The following is a 20696-nucleotide window of genomic DNA, read 5'->3' as shown; positions in this document are numbered from 1 at the left end:
TCTAAGCCCCAGAGGCTCCTCCAGCTTACGTGGATGGTGGTAAAATGCAACGGATGAACCGGAGCTCCTACCTGTCATTTATATGTTAGGATTTATTTTTTATTATTTATTCTTGAAAGCAGTGCTCATAGGTGAGTAGGAGGCTCCTTCAGGATGCAGGCAGTGGCCAGGTCATACCTCGCCCTGGGGCAACACTGCTTATTTCCATCATCCTGGCTGTCTTCACGACTGTTATCTTCCTGGGTTATATGCAAGATTTCAGAGTACTGGCATAAATATAAATATATGTTTCGTGGTTTAAATCCTATTTAGAATGAATATTGGGATCATATTGTGAATTATAGATACAAGAAATGCATTTTTTTTTCCCTCAGGTGAGACTCATTTTTCTACTTTTTCTGTACAGACTAATAGCATGTGTTTTACAATGAAAACATCCTGTGTACGAAGAAGATACAGAGAATTCGTGTGGCTGAGGCAAAGACTCCAAAGTAATGCGTTGCTGGTGTAAGTGATTTAGAGTATATTGAGGAGACTTTGTCATTATATTGAATATTTGAAATTGATGTTCATTAAGATATATAAGATATGAAGGATTTTTATAGGCTTTTGCCTTGATTACAAGATGTATGTTTAGTTTTTTAGCTACTGCATCTGAATTTAAAATTTATCACTTAAATTTTACCAACTTTGATAGGTATAGGCCATGAAAGGCCTCAGAAATGTTTAAAGACAGGTTTTTCTTTAAACTGACTTCCGCATATCCTTATTATATAACTATATAATGTGTAATCATAATTATAGAATAATTGTGTGATAATAATCATCATACGTAATTTGCCTTCACTTTGAGGGATTTCTGTAACAGAAGCACCTTGAATTAATCATCTAAAAACATTTTTTTTTCTTTCTCCTAAGACAACTTCCAGAACTTCCATCTAAAAACCTGTTTTTCAACATGAACAATCGCCAGCATGTGGATCAGCGTCGCCAGGGTCTGGAAGATTTCCTCAGAAAGTGAGTGTCCAGACACTTCTGTGTCCAGACAAGGGGTGTGAACAAGCGCTTTGCAAGAGCTGCATGGTGGCGTGGGGAAGAATGTTCCTGTTTCTGAAATGCGAATAATCTGCACTAAAGTGAAACCCACTGGTCCATTTCCTATATTAGAGCACCATCTTGTGGCTCACATCATCTGGTACATATTTGGGACCAAGTCTTCCAGGAAGAAAACAATGAACGAATTCAATTAGATAACAAATACATGGTCCTTTAAGCTGTCAGGCAGATCCAAATTACATGGGAGTTTAGCTGACAAAAGTAAAAATTTGCCAGGAAACAAATATGCCTACTTATCAAAAGGTGCTTCTTAAAAACTGCCTTTGTTTACAATGCTTAGAATTTACAGACCAAAATCAGTTCAATAATGGGCTGCTAATATCCTTCTGGGTTCCTCTAATGGTTTAATGCTGATCTTTGAAGGGAATGTTTATAAAGGAGTATTTGGTGGCATGTGAACAGTCTCAGTGAGTTATTAACTCTGGATTACTCTGTGATGGTGGGCATTGCAGTTAAAGCTGCCTGAGATAACACTATCAGTGATTCCCCCGCCCTGCCCCTCCCCGGCTACTCTTTGGAATGCTGGAATACCCAGAATGCTAGAGGCCATATAGCACACTGATTTACACCCAGACTCCGAGGCCAGGCTAGCTGGTTTCAGATCCTCACTCTGCCACTTACTAGCTGGGGGCTTGGGCAGATCATTTACCTTCTCTGCCTGTGTCTTCCCATCTGTAAAATGGGGTAATCATAGTACCTACCTCATAGGGTTGTTGAGAAGATAGACGAGTTAGTGACTGTAAAGCACTCATGACAGTGTCTGGCATGCAGTGTGTGCTGTCTTCATGTTGGCTGTTAGTATCTTAATGTACTTAGACATGAGACAGCTTGTGCTTTCCTAATTTCCAATTTTGTAGATAAGGAAATAGGCTGAGTCATGTGACTGCTAGTTAGTGACAGGACCCAATCTCCTGAACTGTTTCTTTTTCTAGTAGTTTCAGGATCTGAAGTCATCTCCTTTGGGGTTCACTAAATAGGACCTTAGAGCTAGCCTGAAATAATATATTGCCTCCTCCCCATTTGGCTCTCTCATAAAGGGTTTGGATATTAAGTATGCACATTAATATTAATATTTATTTCTATTAGATTGACTTAGTGCCTTTCCTTTGAAGGTGTCCTAGAGACATACAGAAAGATCCAAGATTATAAATTGAGGGAGAGTGGGCAAATGAAGAGAAGCCAGAGGATTAAACATGGCAAGAGACCAGAAGAACAGATGAGCAGAGCCAAGTCCTCCAAAAACATTTCATTGTATTTTTGGGGGATATCACAGGCATGGCAGAACAGAGACCTGGCCAGGTTTTTCCTGCCTTTTCCCCTAGAGGAGGCCTCTGATTTTAATTGTTGTCTCTATGAGGCCAAGGTGGCTGATGGCCTCTCCCTTGAGATGTGGTCCCCGCCACACAATTCTAGAGTTGCCTGTCACTCTAGTGTAGATGTTGTCCTGGGGGAGCTGTGGCAGCTTGTCTTCTATAGGGAAGTCTTATTTCAGGCCAGAAGACAGCACATGCCTCTGAATTATATAGCTAGTTAAGTGCAGGGTATATGTTTTTGACGAGGAATTACTTCGTTGTTTTGAACACAACCTTTCTATCCACAGTTGATCTACCTAAATTAAATTAATGACCTTGTGAGTGTCATTCAGCCATAGTGGGGTTATGCTTGTGCCAGGTTATTTTTGCATAGTGCATGGTTTGACTGTTTGCTGGTTGTATTTGATGCAGATGTCATAGTAGAAAGTGTCCTGGTTCAGGAACTCAAGGAGCTGAGTTCTAGGTCTCCCATAATCATGATTCCTGGTTTTTTTGGTAGCTGTATATGAGCCTTGGAGCAGTCACTTCATTCCTTTTAAGCCTTTGTTTGCTATAGAGTGGGGTAATATTACCCACCCATAGCCAACCTCACTGAGTGGTTGTGTCCTACAGATGAAAAGGACTTGAAGAAACCTCCAAAAACCATGCAGCGATCCTTCATTCAACAGAGGTTTATTAAGTGAATGCTTAATCCTGTGTGCTGCGGACATAGGACTGCACAGAATGAACAAGTCCTTGTCCTCCTGACACCTCCATTCTAGTGGGGAGCACTGTGTACATATCCAGGGCTACGGCTAGATTCATTAACGCTGAATCTGGATTGCCATCCGACTGGGTTGTCAAATCATGGAGTTGGCAGGGGGTTCTCTTGTGATACCATTTGTTCCACAGTAGTATGTGAACATTTGCCTACAAGTTAATATTTCACTTTAAAAATGAAAGCTGGTGCTTCTACACAGCCTAAACCTGAAGGAAGTGAGGAGTCAAATACCACAGGGCTGGCTTCAGGCCTGACCTGAGCTCTGCGGCCCCTGCTGACCCTCCCCAGCCTCCCTTCTGTGTCCTTCAGATCTGTGCTTGCCTGGGTTGTGTAAGGCAGCACCCTCGACGTCTTTGCCCCTGGTGCGCTCTACCCTCACCCAACCCAGGTCCACTTTAGGAAACTGGATGTGATGTATACCTCGGCCCTGTGTCTTGGCCCCAGTCTGACATCCTCTGAACCCCCATTGGTTACCTAAGTAGGGCCAGCCATCAATAGCCTGTACCTTGTTCGTAGAGGAATTTTAGAAACCACAGCATTAAAACATGGAAACATGCTTGTATTGTAGGTTTTTAGCATGTATTTTTAAAGCCTGGTTTTCATGTAAGTTTTGAAGTTATGAACCAGAAGCACTAAATATGTTCAAACCTTTTGAAACCACAATGTCTTTGTATATGTGTATATATATCTATTTTTCTTTAAGGTCATTTGTGAAATGATACATATTTAATAAGAAAGTACTGATCTTTGTAGAGGAATTAGAAAATTGTTTCTTTGACTGGGTGCCAAATAAGAATAATTTCCACCATTTATTGAACACTTTCTATGTGCTTGGCATTTTACATGTTTTAGTCTCAGTATTTACAAAAATCTTAGGAGTTGGATATTATCTCAGTTTTATAGATAAAGAAATTATAGGAAAGGTGGATGTACTATATGAATCCCAGGACCTGGCAAATTTAAAATTAGCAGTACTCTTAAATGCTGGCTAAATTTGCTATGATTGTGAGATTTTTCAAATATACTCATTTTTTTTCAGTCTTAACTATAATCTCCCTTTTGTATTCTTGCCCCTGAGTAATTATAAACGTAAAGTAACTTCTAATAGTTACGAAAAGTAAGTTATAGGCTAAAAAACATAAACTCAGTAAGTCTCCAACTATGGAAAATGGAATTCCTACTAATTTTTAGGTTTGAATGGGATTTTCAGTTTAGGTTTGAACAGATTTATTCATGAGTGGGAGCTACTTTCCTTCTTTACTGAATTCATCCCATTAATACAACTACATTTACCCTACAGTTTAGACTTTAGTATCATGGTTTTGTATTTCTTCAAATATTAAGGAATATTAAAGTTTTTTTTACAAAAGGCTAGTGTTGAACCATGACAGCTAGTTTTACACACACACGATTTTTATGTCTTTGTATTCAATAGAGGGCACCACAGCACAGATCATGAATATCTTCAATGAAGATTTGTAGGTTTTATTTTTTCTTATAGTAAGAGCTAAACAGGCTGAGTTAATTTTTTTTTCCTACATCAAACTGCTAATCTTCCATGTACTATACAGATGTGTATATATATCATTGTATTGGGTTCAGTAGACCCAGGACATCCTTAGTTAGGATGAAATGATTTTGCATAGCTATATATTGTTCTTAGCTAAACCATCATATATATAATACATCTAATAAAATCATGTTGAAGAAAACTGTGCTTTTCAACTGTGTCCAATTTAGGGAAAAAACCAGATTTTTCTTTGTTTAGTCTAAAATTGTTATGGGGAAAGGAATAACTTCTGATTTGCACTATAAATATCTTTTTAGAAATTATTTTAAAATCCTAGAGGCTATTTTTCATTCCTTTTATAAAGATTTGAAAATCATATACTTTTTAAATGGAGGTTTCTACAAATGACATTTTATTCACTGTTTTACAAAGTACTCTTTATATTAGGTTTGAAATTGATTTTCTGCTATTAGATTTGTTTGTGGAAAATATGGCACAAACATGACTAAGGAAAAAATAAGATTTAATATTATGATGGTGGCAGTCACAGCCCTCTCTGATAGTAAGCGAAATAGTACTCAGAATAAATTAATTATGCTCACCTAACCAGATGGGAAAACACTCAAAAATTTTCATTTTAAATTTCAGAATGAACTGACTATAAAATAAAAAGCATATAAATACATTTAAAAATTATTTTTGCTTATTTAAAACTCATACTCATGGAGTATGGTGGCATGAATTTAGCCAGAGAAACAGAGGAGATTCCAAAGACCAAAACGGTCTAGCCGACTGACTGGTTTGAACTCTAGGCCTGGGGAAGTGTTCAGATGTTCCCTCCTCAGCCACATCTTTCTCCCTCTTTGGAATTGTGAGCTTGGTGAGCCTGGCTCCTTCTCTTTTCATCTGTGTGTCCTCCAGATGGCAGTATTGAGCAGAAAAAGAAAACACTGGGAAATAATGAGTCTAATGTACAGTAAAATTGGAAATTGAATTATAGCTCAAGAAAAAGGACAGTAGCCTTGAGGTCCCAATCAACCTGGACTCTGATCACTTTTGTTTGCTGTACCCATGTGTTAAGTTACTAGCAAGTTAATAACAACATGTGAGCGGTTCAAGGCTCAGTAGAATTGCTTCAGACATGAAATAAAGCTAAAATGAATTTGTGTCCAGTATCATTGGCATTAGTGCTCATTACTTTTGTGGTGTAATGCCTCAAACCATCTAAAATCAATTTTAAAGATTACCCATTATTTTATAAAGAAAATAAAACACATTTCTAACAGAAACAAAGCTGTGAGTACAATCCCATGAACAGTTCCTTGTACTGATGGCAGGCAGGAAACCGCTGACAGAGGCCACAGGAAACAGTCTGCTCACTTCACAGACTTCATGATCCAAGTTCATATTAATGGATTGTTGTCTATAACTCTTCTCTTAATCTGAAGTATTTAAAACCAGAATGGTAAACATTTGTAAATGTAGAAAATAAATCTCAAAGAGTAAAGAGGGATTTACTACTCAGCTACTTGTACTTGGTGAATTAATCATTATCATGTGACATGGTCATCTTCTGGGAGGACCCAGGGCTGAGGACACAGAGGGAAAAGGAAGGATTTAGCTGTTTTGCTTGAGGTTTTGCCTTTTAAAAAGCACAAAGGTTTTACTTTTCCTTCTAATAGACCAGTAAAGAATATTTTCTCAAACTGTAAACCTGCTGAAGCAAAGGGGACAGCTAGATTTTGGTTTTAATACTGTGCATTTTTAGGCATTTTTGCCTTTGTTGAGAAATAATTGTTTTATTTTGTAGAAAAGGACTTATTATAATGGCCTTGGATTTTCACTAAACTGATATTAATGGCCAAAAGAGATTTACTTTCCTTATTACTTGTTTAAACAAGCAGAATATAAGGTAAGGTTCATTTGGTCTGAAATACATGATCTATTTTTCACAGATCGTTATACTGGAAATATCTTTTGTTGAAGAAAACTCTACTTGGTTTTAGTGTTTTAGTTTTGTCCCCTATATCTGGTCTTAGTGTCTCCTCTTACATAATTATTGAACTATTATTCGTAGAGACTAAATTATCATATGTCAACATCTTTGCTAAAAGATAAATCAGTTTTTATTTAAATATAAAGGTATACTTTGATTGGATTTCATATTCTAAGATGTGCATTTCAGAGAAAACACATTCACTGATATGAATTTGAGCATCTAAAGATTTTGCTACAGAATAGTTTTTAATCTTCCATGTAGTCCTGATGCCCTGGTTGAAATCTGTTCTGTCTTTGTAAACTTTGATCTTGAATGTGGGAAGAGCAGTATGTACTCATCACAACATTATCATATTTTAATTATATATATGGTAAAGTTGGCTGGGATCAATTTTATTTGGTTCCTCATTTTGACAACACACAGATTCAGTGCTCCTAAAGATTTTGGAGAAATTTATAGTTAACCTTAAGTATTTAAAAAAAGCCATCTCTCTCATGAGCTGTTGTAAACATGCACTTAAGTATATAACTATACTTGTAAAGTTTTAAAATGTAAAATGTGCTGAGAATTGTATCGACTTCATATAATTTTTAATAGTAGTTGAAAGTTTTGATGTTTCATGACAGCCTATCCCATAAAGATCACTGAGTTGACATGCTATTGGCAGTAAATTTTTTAAAGTAGAATAAATTTCTATGACTATTTAAGCAAAATATGTCCATAATTAATCCACATGGTAATAACAGATGGGTAAATTGAAGAAATGTCCTTGAAGTTATTCTTTTAACAGATGTTCTTAACTATTAGCTTCATGTTTTTACCCACCTAAATTTCCAAATAATTGAATAAAAGTTAACATGTGCTTTCCTCCCCTTAATGGGCAGAGCCCATAATTGATACAAAGTTTACCACAGGAGAGAAATTACCTTCAGTGGTACATTTTCTAATGTTTTTCTTTCTTCTACCCTATCACTGACCATCCTGTTCACCAATTATTTTTCCTTTTTTTCTATTTTAATACAGAGTCCTACAGAATGCACTTTTGCTTTCAGATAGCAGCCTTCACCTCTTCTTACAGAGCCATCTGAATTCAGAAGACATTGAGGCGTGTGTTTCTGGGCAGACTAAGTATTCTGTGGAAGAAGCAATTCACAAGTTTGCCTTGATGAACAGACGTTTCCCTGAAGAAGATGAAGAAGGAAAAAAAGAAAATGATATAGATTACGATTCAGAAAGGTATTTCCTTGCATTTTGATTTAATGTATATGTATTTATGTAACACATAGTGCACATATGCATGTGTATAGATATATATACACACTTCACTTTTTTGTTGATGTAATACTAAGATAATGAAAAAATTAATTGACTGAGATTTTATTGAGCTGTGACAGCTCATCATAGTAGTCTTCACACACACCTCCACACTGAATTAATGAATGCAGTAGAAATTCAATTATTTGCATTCTGATTATGTGACTTTCATTTAGTCAGACTTGAATTATTCGCGTTTAAATTATCTAGCTAAAAAAATACCCAACTGCACTCCAAATGGCTAATTAAAAGTCCAAATTTCCTGTCTCTCTTTGTGACTGGAGATAATTAAAGTTCTCCTCTGTTACTCAGGCTTTGAGTGTGTTGTGAAAACCAATTTCCTCTTTTTATTATTTTCCCCCTCTCTTCTTTTCCAGTTCATCCTCTGGGCTTGGACACAGTAGTGATGACAGCAGTTCACATGGATGTAAAGTAAATACAGCTCCGCAGGAATCCTGAAAAATAATTCTAATGTTACTATCTTAGGAATAGCAAATTATGTCCAGTCATAGAGAAGAAAGCTTCGTAATAATACATTCTTACCTAAAGCTCACTGTCATGATGTTAGGTATTTAAATTCTTAAAGCTGTTGGGTTGTTTATTAGTGGTATTTTTATGTTGTCTTATTTTAGGTAGGCTTCTGTGTAAAGCTAAAAATCCTGTGAATGCAATACTATCCTTTACAGGCAGGCATTATTGGTAAACAAGATCTTGCCCTCAAATGAAATGACTTACATGCTTTAAAAAACCTAGTTGGTTTTATTGAATTTAAAAAGATAGGCAACTAAGTAGCATTTAAAATCAAGATAGAGCATTCCTTCTTGTATCAGTGGGGCAGTGTTACCGTAAACAGTAAACACGGTGTATATGTTGTTAACCCCTATGAAGAGTAACATTGTAGACCAGACTGCCTCTCTCAGACATGTGGCTGATATTTTGTGGATACCTCCTGTGCACTGGCAAAACACTATACGCTTTTGGGTGTTCGACTGAAATATTTTAAGAGTATTTAACCTTTCCAGTATTCTGTTTCACGCTTAGATGGAAATGTATCTTATGAATAGAGACATATTAAAATAATGTTTACATCTTAGAAAAAACATAGATAGTGCTAGTAATATTACTTATAATTCCAGTATATAGATTCAGAAATACATTTTCATTGTCCAAAATCAGCTTCAACAAATGGTTTCTGGAGACAAATCATTTTTTTTCATTATCATTGCATAATTAGAACTACAGGTTAATGATTTATTTTTTGACTAAATGTGCAATTTCTTATCACTAGATAACTTTCAGTATCAGTGGTGGTTACTTACTACTTAAATCAGAGGAAGGATTTTATAAAAATAATAAATTTAATTTTACCAATAAATATTCCCATAATTTAGAAAAGGATGTCAACTTGCTAATTTCAGAAATAATTATTCATTTTTTAAAAACCCCTTCTTTTAAAGCATCTACTTGAAGATTGGTATAATTTTCATAAAATGTCTTTTTTTTTAGTGTCCCAAAGATATCTTAGATAAACTATTTTGAACTTCAGATTTCAGATGAGGCAACATTTTCTTGAGATAATTACCCAAGTTTCTTCCATGTTGAATGGTACAAAATATTTCTGTGAAACTAACAGGAAGATATTTTCAGATAACTAGGATAACTTGTTGCTTTGTCACCCAGCCTAATTGAAGAGTGGCAGAAGCTACTACAAAAAGCAACCTTTTCATTTTCACTAGGAGTTTAAAAGCTATTGTATTATTAAAAAGTCTTTACAATGCTTGTTTCAAAGAACCAACAGAAAAAAAAGCTAACAAAACTAAGAACTAACATTTAAAAAATTAAATTTAGAATGATTTCTTTAATTTGTCCTTTTTTTCTTTGGTCTAAAACATTATTAAATTTTTGTAAATATTTTTGATTTAATGTGTCTTAGATCCTCATTATTTTAATACAGGAAAAGAAAAAGATTTAGTAATTTCTTTTTTTTAAAATTATACTTTATGTTCTAGGATACATGTGCACAAGATTTAGTAATTTCTTACCATGCTAATATGTAAAGTTTATGCCATCCAGGCATTTAAGAGCGATCCTCATCCCTTCAGCAATATGTGTTTGAGTTCACACTATTTCTGTTTTACAGCAGTTTTGAAAAACACATACTATGCCACCAATTGTCATATTATTTTTAGATGATGTAACATAACCATCAAAATTAATATTAATGCCTAATATTTAGTATGTAAATGTCATGAGATCATTTTTACATTAAACGGGAAAAAAAATCAACTTTGCCGGATCACTTATTTTATACAAGAGACTATATTCTGCCTTAGACCAAAACTCAGTGTTTTTTATTTTTTATGAGGAAATTTGGTAAAACATGGTTTAATATTAACTATAGTTGTACATATTTGAGGCATTTAGCCTTGGTTCAGTTGTTTCAGTGTCCACACTCTGGCTTCTTAAAACTGATTTCTTGCAGCCGAGATATTTAGATGAACTTCAGTTTCCAGTGGTTTTCTTGCTTTGTCTCTTATTTTTCCCTGGCATATTTTTTATAAAGCTTTCTTTAGGGAAAAGAAAATAATTACTGATGTAACTAACATGAATAGATGTTTATTTAACACTATTTTTAATATGACTTAAATATAAATAATTCTAATCCTGGATTCTTTATGGTTACAATACAGCAAAACTGCATTTTCCCTGGCTAATTCTGAAAGGGTAAACTATTCACCTATAAAGCCAACTTACGTGTTTTGTTGTAGAACTAGATTTATATATAACCCAAAGGTGTCAACAGTGAACGTCAACAACCTGTTACTGAGGCTTCTTACAAAGTCTCACTTAGAAGAAAGTTACTTAATTCTAGTTAAGATTTCAAGTTTTAAAAATTACTAGGGACAAGTATTTATTCTTAAGCAGATACTATTCCTTAAGATGTTAAGTATCTTGCCAGTTTTTCAAACCTAGTCCACATTTCATTGAATAATTAAATACAAACAAGTGATATGCAGTATAAAGTAAAAGAACAAAATTTCTTTTATGACAATTAAGAAGTTAAACAAATTCATTTAGCCTGGCTACAATCACCGTTATATCCAACAGTAAACTAGATGCTGTTTTGAATTTGGTTTGTATTTTTTGGATGCCTTAAGGATTCATTATTATTGAGCTACTGTGGTACAAAAAAGGTTTTCAGTATTTGAGCTATAAAAGACGACCCCTTTTCATTGGAAGCCTCAACATTTTAAAACAAAAATAACAAAGCTTATTGTTTCTAAATAGTCTTCCTCTTAATATTTAAATTATTTAGCTGGTATCCTATGAATACAAAGCAACATATTTTCAATGAAGGAAACAATTTATTTCAGTACAATTTTGTGTTTCTGTTTGGAATATAGACCTTTTCTTAGTTTATTATATATAAACACATTTTCAAATACAAAATACTGTCGGAAATTAGTTACTGCAATTTGACATTCAAAGCATAGAACTTTCTTTGCAAATAAAGGTCATAAGAAATTAATAATTTTAATAGAGTGGAGTTCAAAAATTTCAGAAGGATGTAAATAAGCAACATTCTTTAACATTTGCTATATATACAAAGGACTTTGGTTCTATTCTTTGCCATATGCATCTTACAAACGAGTCACCATTGTCCCTTTTTAGCAGACACAATTGCGCTTCAGTCTTAACTGTCTTAACTGGAAACTTTTCTAGATCATGAGCAGTGCATTGGACACTTAATTTATTTTAGCTGCGCAAACTCTGGTAGTTAATGACCCTTTCTCTTTCTCCAAAATTCCAAAGACTTCTTTTCAAAAGATATAGAGGAAAAAAGAGAAAAAAACCCCAAAACATTAAGCTACAATTTCCTGCTGAATTTAAACTCTGGTCTAAAGACACTATGCAAATGGCTTATGCTAAAGAGGAAAATACCCTTTCTCCCCCGACGAGAAGTGTAGATTCATCCAAAACCCCACACCGCTTGTCTTTGCTGCTAGAGGCACAGCACGGGCATAACTTGTGGTTGTGTTTTTGCTAGTTTCTTACCTCTGGGCCTTCTTTATAGCTTTGCCCCCCACCCCACTGGCGATAGCGCTCCCGCGGCTGCACCCTCGGCCGCCTGTTGGCTGCGGCGCCTCCGCGGCCCGCGCGCATCCCCCGCGCTGCGTCCCCCACACGCGCGCTCCCGCCACTCCCGCCCGGGCCACTCCGCCGGCGGCGGCGACTGGCGGCAGGTAGCGAGCCAGCCGGCCTCGGTCCGGTAACCCATGGCAACCGCCCTGGTAACCCATGGCAACTGCGCGGCGGAAAGAAAAAAAAAGAACCGTGGTGGAGCGGGGGGCGGCGGGCGGTGAATGGGAACAACGACCGCAAAGAAACAGCGATTTACCGCGCGGGCCTGCGGCTCCCGACCGCACCTGCTGCAGACTGGCCCACGAGGCCCCTTCCCGCGCTACCATGATGACTCTGGCTTCTGGGGAAAAGAGCAATAAGCAGAAAGCGCTAGTGCAGAGGGGCTCCGGGCGGTGCGCTTGGTGTGGGAGGCTGCCTTGAACGCCGATGACCCTCTGGGCCTCCGCGTGTCCCAGCTTCCAGGGCCCCGCCAGGCTGGAGAGTGCGCGTGGAGCAGGCCCTGCCACCCGGGGACTGGGTGAGGGGCGGCCGCGCCGTGGCCGGGGCTGGTCCCCAGGCTTTGTTCTGCAGACGCTGGAGCCCGGCTGGAGGAGGGGCGACACCGTGCTGCTCCGGCCCCGTGGGGCCCAGCCCCCGAGGGTCCCCGCGAGCGGACGCGGTGGCGCCGGGCAAACTCTACGCGCCCTAAATTTTGTCATCTGCACACGCATCGCACACATTAGTTAACCCCTTTCTCTTCTAGGTCCCCAAGAGCCTAACCTGCCCGGCGGGCGCGCGGCTGCGTTAACCTGCCCCCTCCCGTCTGGAGAGGGAGGGGACAGTCGCGCCTGGTGGTAAGACTGGGCTACTGGGGAAGGAGTGCGTGTCTCCAGGTTCAGAAACGCGCCTGGGTCAGGGTGCTCTGTGTGTGTGTGTGTGTGTGTGGGGGGGGGGCATGACACAAGTTTTCCACCTGCTTTAGGCTGAGGCCCTGTAAGCGGGACTGTGTTCTAGTCCCCGGAAAAAGCGCGCGGCCTTTGACACATCAGGTGCCAGGCCGCCGGAGGACAGAAGGGGGCGCTGCCGGGCCAGTGCGGAGGCTGCAGCCGCCCTCTGCAGAATGCACCCTTGGTTGGGTCTGGCGAGCTGCCCGCGTAGTGAGTAGTGTTAGGGCTCCCAAGTAGAAAGAACCTGCTCCCTACGTAGGTGTCGGTTGTTCTTAAGAGCATCATTTGGTCGCTGGTGTATTCGCAGAACCCCTAGCCCACAATAAGGTGGTTCAGGAAACGCAACCAGAACCGGTTCCATTCCGTACCCAGCAACTACGTGCATACAAGTCCACAGAGGCATGTAGTGGGGTGGAGGGACCACGCTAGGAATCTGGAGGTCACACATCCAGGTCAAGTTTTAACTAGCTGTGATTCCAGGTACATTGTGATGTTATAAAAAGGAAAAGATTTGGCCTGGATGATTATGAGGTCCTCAATTAGACCACTCTCTGTAGGTGTGTTACAGTGACAAATCCAAATAGCAAAGCCATCTGGAATATCTTTTTTTTTTTTTTTTGGAGGCAAAGGCCTATGCAAATATAATATGCACACGCTTCTGAAAGGTGACTAGATCGACAGTGTTTAAGATATCCAATATTTTTACTGGTAGACAAGGGAAGCTAGCTATGTAGAAAATCCTATTTTAATCCTTTCATAAAGATAAGAATCTTAGATCTTAGGGAAACTTGGCTTATTTTCACAAATATGCACATTCTGGGTTCCACTGCGTATAGAGGACCCGGTACTGGGAGCATGTGCTATTAGAGGTAAAACACAGGTGCTGACCTGCCCTGGGATCCGTGCAGTACAATCCCAGCTCTCTGCATAGCAGTGTACTGGGAGCCCTGTGCTTTCGTTTAATTTTTTTTTTTTTAAACAAAAGCAATTACAGAAAAGTGCAAATTTAACGTGTGACATTTAACATTTTGCCGTGGCAGGCAGCCTCCACTTAAATGGGGCCTTTCTGCAGAACAACAGGAGCCAAAAGGCCTTGTGTCATGGAGTAATGTAAGACACAATCTGGGCTGCAAACGCACAATGAATCGGGAAGGATTTATGTAATTAATTGACCAGTCTTAACCTGTTATCGTGATGTAAGGAATTTGGAACTCATTAATTTGGGCTCTGACAGATTTCATATTAGAGCTGGCAAATATGGATTGAGCCTCTTATTCTTGTAGCAGCTGGAATTTCCATGACAGTGAGGCTTAGTGAAGAAGACCTATTGCCGGAGTCAAACTGCCTCTTGCTAATCAGTAGCCCTGCTCTGTATTAAAGGGATAATGAAAGAAAAAAAAAAAAAAGGAAAAAGCATGTTACCTAGGTGGGGGAGTGGAAGGGACTTGTGTTCATTCTGCTAGTATGTGGGTTGAGCTCAAGCATTTGTAGCTGAACCAAACATTAATTGCAATCATAGAGTTAGGTGATTTCTGAATACCTTGAGAGAAGAGAAGGTAGAATGGTGTCAGGGTCAGGTTTGATATTATCCAAGTTAAAGAGGGATTAAAAGACAGAGCCTCTGAATTTCATCTGTGTGCACATAGAGACTGTATGAAGAAGGAGATAGAAGTCTTACGAGGGGCAAATGGGAGTTTTTTTGGTAATGTCATATTCACAAATGAGCAGTTCAGAGCCCTGAAGGAGAGACTGCCTTTCTCAGGAGCCACTTCCTGACTCCTGGTGGGAGCGCCCTAGTGGACCCCATGAAACCCAGAACTCACATAATGAGCATTTAGTTGATAATTTAATCTGTGTCCTCTTCAAATTTTATGATGTTTACTGAATCACCCATTTGGAAATGTCCAGTTTCTTCTTTGAGATTGTAAATAAACTCAGTAAAAGTTTAACTTTCATTTTTTTTTTCCATCCTTGACAATCAGAAAATTGCTAGGTTCAAAAAAGGTCCCAGAGATTAAACAAAATGTTTTTTTCCCTTCACAATAGTCTTCCCTTACTGCTGTACTATGTGATAAGGTTAATGTAACAACTGCCATAAGGATCATTAATACAGGGAGATAAGCAAAGTTGCATGCTGGAAACATTTGCAGGGTATCATTTGCCTTTTCTGCTGATAAAGAAGCCTTCAGTAACAAATACAGATCACAGGCACTGAATATTTAACTTTTGAGACAGAAATTCCAATTGATCTTTCCTAATATGTTATTATTCATAAATACTTTTTAAAGTTGGGTACTGACTGCTCTCAAAATATGATTTTAAAAAATTTGTATGTTACCTACCTTTTAAAGTTTACAATCAAACATAATTTACTTTTTAATATGACAAATATTTATAACTTGCAAAAACAAAGATTTCCAAGCCCCTCTCTTCATTCTTATTTTTCTTTTTTGAAAATTGTCTTAATTTCAACCAAATTCCAAAGTAAAGAATTTCCCTTTTAGTTAGTGATAATGGGATTTGATCTATCAATGAAGTGAGCAGTATAAGGATTTGTTTTTTGTTATCTTGTTAACAAGTGATTTCTTTAGTTTTGGCTCCATTTAAATGAATGCATAAAGATAAATGCTAGAAATTTGCATCACTATATTAATGTTATCCTTCACACTGAGAGCAAAAAGGGAGCCAGTATTTGTTATTGGTAGTAGTATTTCAGTGAGAAGGCAATGAGGATAAACAATTGATACCAGCAAGACTTGGCTAACTAGTATAAACCATGACAAGGGCGATTAATAGTGTATATAAACACACTTCAAGTTTGTATACATGATCTCAGCTCTCACCTAGCGATTTCTTAGTATTTTTTTAAAGGGTGATTTGTAAGTTGGCAGTTACAAGGCTATCAACTCATGTGCTGTATGTACTGTTTATATATTAGAGGTATGGAATAGACATACTGAAGTGTGATTTACCGGAGAGAGTGTTGATTTGGAAGGATGTCTGGTGAATCAGGTTCTGGCTCTGTGGCTGGCACGTACCCAAAGGCAGTTCCCAACCTCTCTGGACCTCAATTTCCTCCTCAGTACAATAAAAAGACTGGATACAGAACTTTCTAAAGGTGTTCCCTATAGCGCTAGTTCTGAAGAATGCTAATAAGTTAAAAAAAAAAAAAAAAGCAGGATGGAGGTTTCCATGGCCAGTTACGTTTTGGACACGTTGGGCTAAATAAAGTTTAATATTAATTTTTCTGCAGGACTTCTCAGTGACTTTCATATGGTAATATTCACTGTGACGCCAGGGCAGTGGCTCACACCTGTAATCCTAGCACTCTGGGAGGCCGAAGCAGGTGGATCGCTGGAGGCTAGGAGTTTGAGACCAGCCTGGGTAAGGTGGCAAAAACCCATCTCTACAAAGAAAAAAAAAAAAATTAGCTGGGTATGGTGGCACATGCTTATGGTCCCAGCTACTTGGAGGGCTGAGGTGGGAGGATCGCCAGAGCCTGGGAGGTCAAGGCTGCAGTGAGCCGTGATCATGGCACTGCACTCCCACCTGGGCAACAGAGCAAGACCCTCAAGAAAAAAAAAATTCACTGTGAATCTTTAAGTGTGTGTGTGTGTGTGTGTGTGTGTGTGTGTGTGTGTATGCGTCTGTGTGTAGGGGTACCGTGCACAGTTTTCCTAAACTGATTCGAAAACAAGGGTGAACAGTGATCCCTTGAATCTATAGTACTTTGGATTCCTTCTGAAAATGATTAAGGGGCACTTGCATTCACCCTAGGTGTTGTTGAAGCCAGGGTGCAAGGAACATGTGGATATCACTAAATGAGAACGATTCCCCTTCAGAGAAGAGGTTCTACAGAGAGGCAGGGAGTATGGTACTAAGTTTGTTTGTTTATTTATTTTTGAGACAGGGTCTTGCTCTGTTGCCCAGGCTGGAGTGTGGTGGCACAATCGTGGTTCACTGCAGCCTCCACCTCCCAGTCTCAAGCCATCCTCCCACCTCAGCCTCCTGAGTAGCTGGGACTGCAGGTGTACATCACCATGCCTGTCTAATTTTTAAAATATTTTTGGTAGAGACAGGGTTTTGCCATGTTGCCAAGGCTGGTCTCAAACTCCTGAGCTCAGGCGATCATGCTGGGATTACAGGCATGAGCCACCTTGCCTGGCCTCTCAAACTTAAAAGCCTCTGTTTCTCTCTCTCTTCTCACCCCACCAGATGCTCCTTGACTTATGACAGTATGTCATACTATCATGTAATAGTAAACCTATGGTAAGTTGAAAATATTATAAGTCAAAATGCATTCGATATATCTAACCTACTGAACATCCTAGCTTAGCTTACCTTAAACATATTCAGAACATTTACTTTAGCCTACAGTTGGGCAAGAACATCTAACACAAAGTCTATTTTATAATCTAGTGTTGAATACCTCATGTAATTTATTGAATATGATATCGAAAGTGAGAAAGAGCATGGTTGTATGTGAACTTGAAGTACAATTTCTACTGAATGTATATTGCTATCATGTCATTGTAAGTCAAAAAGTCATGAATCAAACCACCCTAGGTTGGGGATCATATGCAGTCATGCATTGCTTAACAATGCGGACATGTTCTGAGAAATGTGTCATTAAGCAATTTTGTTGTGTGAACATCACAGAGTTTACTTACACAAACCTAGATGGCATAGCCTACTAAACACTCTGGCCACAGCCTAGTGCTCCTAGGCTGCAAACCTGTACAGCAGGTAACTGTACTGAACACTGTAGGCAGTTGTAACACAATGGTGAATATATGTGGTCTAAACATAGAAAAGGTACAGTTAAAATACTGTATAAAAGATAAAAAATGGTACACCTGTAGAGAGCAGCTCCATGATACTCATAGGACAACAGTCGCACATGCAGTCTGTTGTTGACTGAGATGTTAAAACTATGCAGCACATAACAACGTATCTCTCTCTATCCCATTCCTCTTCAGCTTCTTTTCAAACTCCTGACTTTAGCCTCTTTCTGATTTTCCAGACCCAGCCCACACTGGCTCTTGTCTCTCTCACCCTTTTCTTTAACCCTCCAGATCTATTCCTCGCTGTTCTGCCGGTAGCTCTCAGAGTAAATCTGACACAGCAGTCCCTGGCCCTCTCGGCTCCTCCCCGCTCTAATTCCAATCTTTGCAGCCATAGCTTAGGAACTAGTCTGACAAAGATGGGATTCACCTGAGCAGTCTGGGGTGGGGGTATGAGGGCAGAGAGGGGGGAGGTAGGGGGAGGGAGAGGTAGGGGAGTGGAGGAGGGGAGGGAGAGTGGAGGGTGGGAGCAGGTGGGCACACTGGCTGTCACAGTGGTGATCAGAGACAAGCCTGCAGTCTAACCCTGTAAAAGGTTTTCCTGAAACTCCTAATTTTGTTTAGTAGTCATGAACACCAGCTTGCACCCAATTTTTGTTTTCCTCTTTGTTGGTCTACCTACCAAGTTTATCCCCTGACCTTCAGGGGACTTCACCCCAAAACCACTGTGTGAAAACCAACCTTATTTCTAAGAATATTTCTAAGGTCTATGACCTTCTTTGGCAATCCACGATGAGGATTAACCACTCTTTTTAGAAAACGATTTTGTCTACATGCCTCATGCCCCCATTAAGCCCAATCTATGGGCAGATCACAGGCCTCAGGGTAAATGTGTAAGGAGGCCCTTGTGCAAGGCCAGTGGGGAGGGAGGAGGCACTAGTGCCCTCTAAGGGCACTGACATTCAAGACTCCTGAAATGCTGTGTGGAACTGTGCCGCATTTGGAGAGGGGAAGATAAAACGTGTCTGTGGGTTGCAGTCAGCTTGCAGGGTTTATAACACAACTGTATTTTATATTTTTTTTGAAAAAAATTAAGTTTTCCTGAACCTTTTATTTTCTAGTTGAAATGTTCTCAACATTAATATTTCATCCTAAGTTTTACTGTAATTTATGGTTCTTTTCTGAATCAAAGGTTTGTTCATAGCTATGTTAAATAATGACCTCCAAACTCAAATGTGAAATTGGTGTAAAGGTTTTGACAGTGACTTGTATTGTGAACAGTTTAATTGAAGTTGTCTTAGTGGAGTCTAGTTATTTCTGTAGTTGGTGGTTCAGCCTGACCTCAAAACAACAAAAAATGTAAACATAGTAAACATTTCTTGGGCTCTAACATTGTTCTGACCTATAAGAGAGGCAGAAATAAGTAAAGGTTTGGTGAAGGCAGGTAAGATTATACTGTCTGTTAGAGTAGAGGAGATGGTTTGAAATAAAATGGAAATAAATAAGGAGGTAGAGGCACCTGGACAACACTGTAGCTGTTGTCGAAAGACACCCCAGATGGCAATGGCTCCAATGAGGGAGAAATCAATTTCTCTTTCAGGTAACTCTCCGAAGGAGGTAAGCAAGCCCTGCTCCAGGAAGCCGCCCAGGGACCTGGACTGGAGGAGTGGCTCGGCAATCCTCAATACGTGCTTTTCTTTCCAGGATTGCTCCAGTCAGCCCTCTTTCTAACCAGGCTAGGAAAGGAGAGAACATAACTGGCGAAAGCACCTTTTAATTTTTTTTTTTTTTAAGACAGGGTCTCACTCTGTCACCTAGGAGTGCAGTGGTGCAGTATCAGCTCATTGCAGCCTCGACCTCTTGGGCTCAAGCAATCCTCCCACCTTAGCCTCCTCAGTACTTTGGACTATAGGTGCACATCACCATGCCTAGCTAATTTTATCTGTTGTAGAGATGGGGGTCTTGCTATGTTCCCCAGGGTGGTCTCAAACTCCCGGGCTCAAGCATCCTTCCTCCCACCTTAGCCTCTCAAAGTGCTGGAATTACAGGTGTGAGCAATCATGCCTGGCATCATTTATTTTTTCTTTTTTTTGAGACGGAGTCTTGCTCTGTCGCTCAGGCTGGAGTGCAGTGGCGCATCTTGGCTCACTGCAACCTCTGCCTCCTGGGTTCACACTATTCTCCTGCCTCAGCCTCCCGAGTAGCTGGGACTACAGGTGCCTGCCACCACGCTCGGCTAATTTTTTGTAGTTTTAGTAGAGATGAGGTTTCCCTGTGTTAGCTAGGATGATCTCGATCTCCTGACTTCGTGATCAGCCCACCTTGGCCTCCCAAAGTGCTGGGATTACAGGTGTGAGCCACCGTGCCTAGCAGCATAATTTATTTTTCAATAGAAATTTTCAAACATACACAAATGTAGGGATAATGCAGTATAAGAGATTCCCATGTGCCTGTCACTGAGCTTAAACAGTTACCTTTGTATGGTCAAACTTGTACCATTTATATCCCCCAAATAGGTCCCCCACAGCTTCGCTGCATTATATTTAAAAGCAAATCTTAGACATCTTTAAGAAGATGATCTGGAAATTGTACACATCATCACATCACTTGGTGACAACTCAGTTACATGATCACACCAGACACAAGCAAGGCTGGGACATGTCTCTAGCTGGGCAGCCGTGTACCCAGGAAGAAGGAGAGAATGCCACACTTGGGATTACAGGATTTGAGGAGGTAGCCTTGAAAAAGGCCATAGAGGTTGAAATCACGTGGCTCAGAGGAAGATCAAGGACATTTCTACACTGTAGTCAAATCCAACTGATGCCCAGTGC

General features: G+C 39.4%; 1 protein-coding gene across 6 annotated transcripts in view; it reads left to right on the top strand.

Annotated features, from left to right (window-relative positions):
- The window catches only part of SNX10 (sorting nexin 10), an 84346-nt gene extending 74419 nt beyond the window's left edge, over positions 1–9927 (top strand). For 4 of the 6 annotated variants that reach the window (XM_025380846.1, XM_025380845.1, XM_025380844.1 and 1 more), the window contains 4 exons: positions 407–507; positions 919–1017; positions 7722–7934; positions 8390–9927. In XM_025380846.1, the coding sequence (XP_025236631.1) occupies positions 407–507; positions 919–1017; positions 7722–7934; positions 8390–8471 (495 nt within the window). In that variant the 3' untranslated portion in view covers positions 8472–9927. Of the gene's footprint in view, positions 1–181; positions 375–406; positions 508–918; positions 1018–7721; positions 7935–8389 lie in introns of those variants that run through there. The other 2 variants (XM_025380849.1, XM_025380848.1) reach the window with 2 other exon arrangements.
- The last annotated feature ends 10769 nt before the right edge of the window (positions 9928–20696 follow it).

Source organism: Theropithecus gelada, chromosome 3, assembly GCF_003255815.1.
Source record: "Theropithecus gelada isolate Dixy chromosome 3, Tgel_1.0, whole genome shotgun sequence".
Classification (NCBI taxonomy): Eukaryota; Metazoa; Chordata; class Mammalia; order Primates; family Cercopithecidae; genus Theropithecus; species Theropithecus gelada.
Note: the sequence above shows the minus strand (reverse complement) of the source record. Positions and strands in the feature narration are given on the sequence as shown.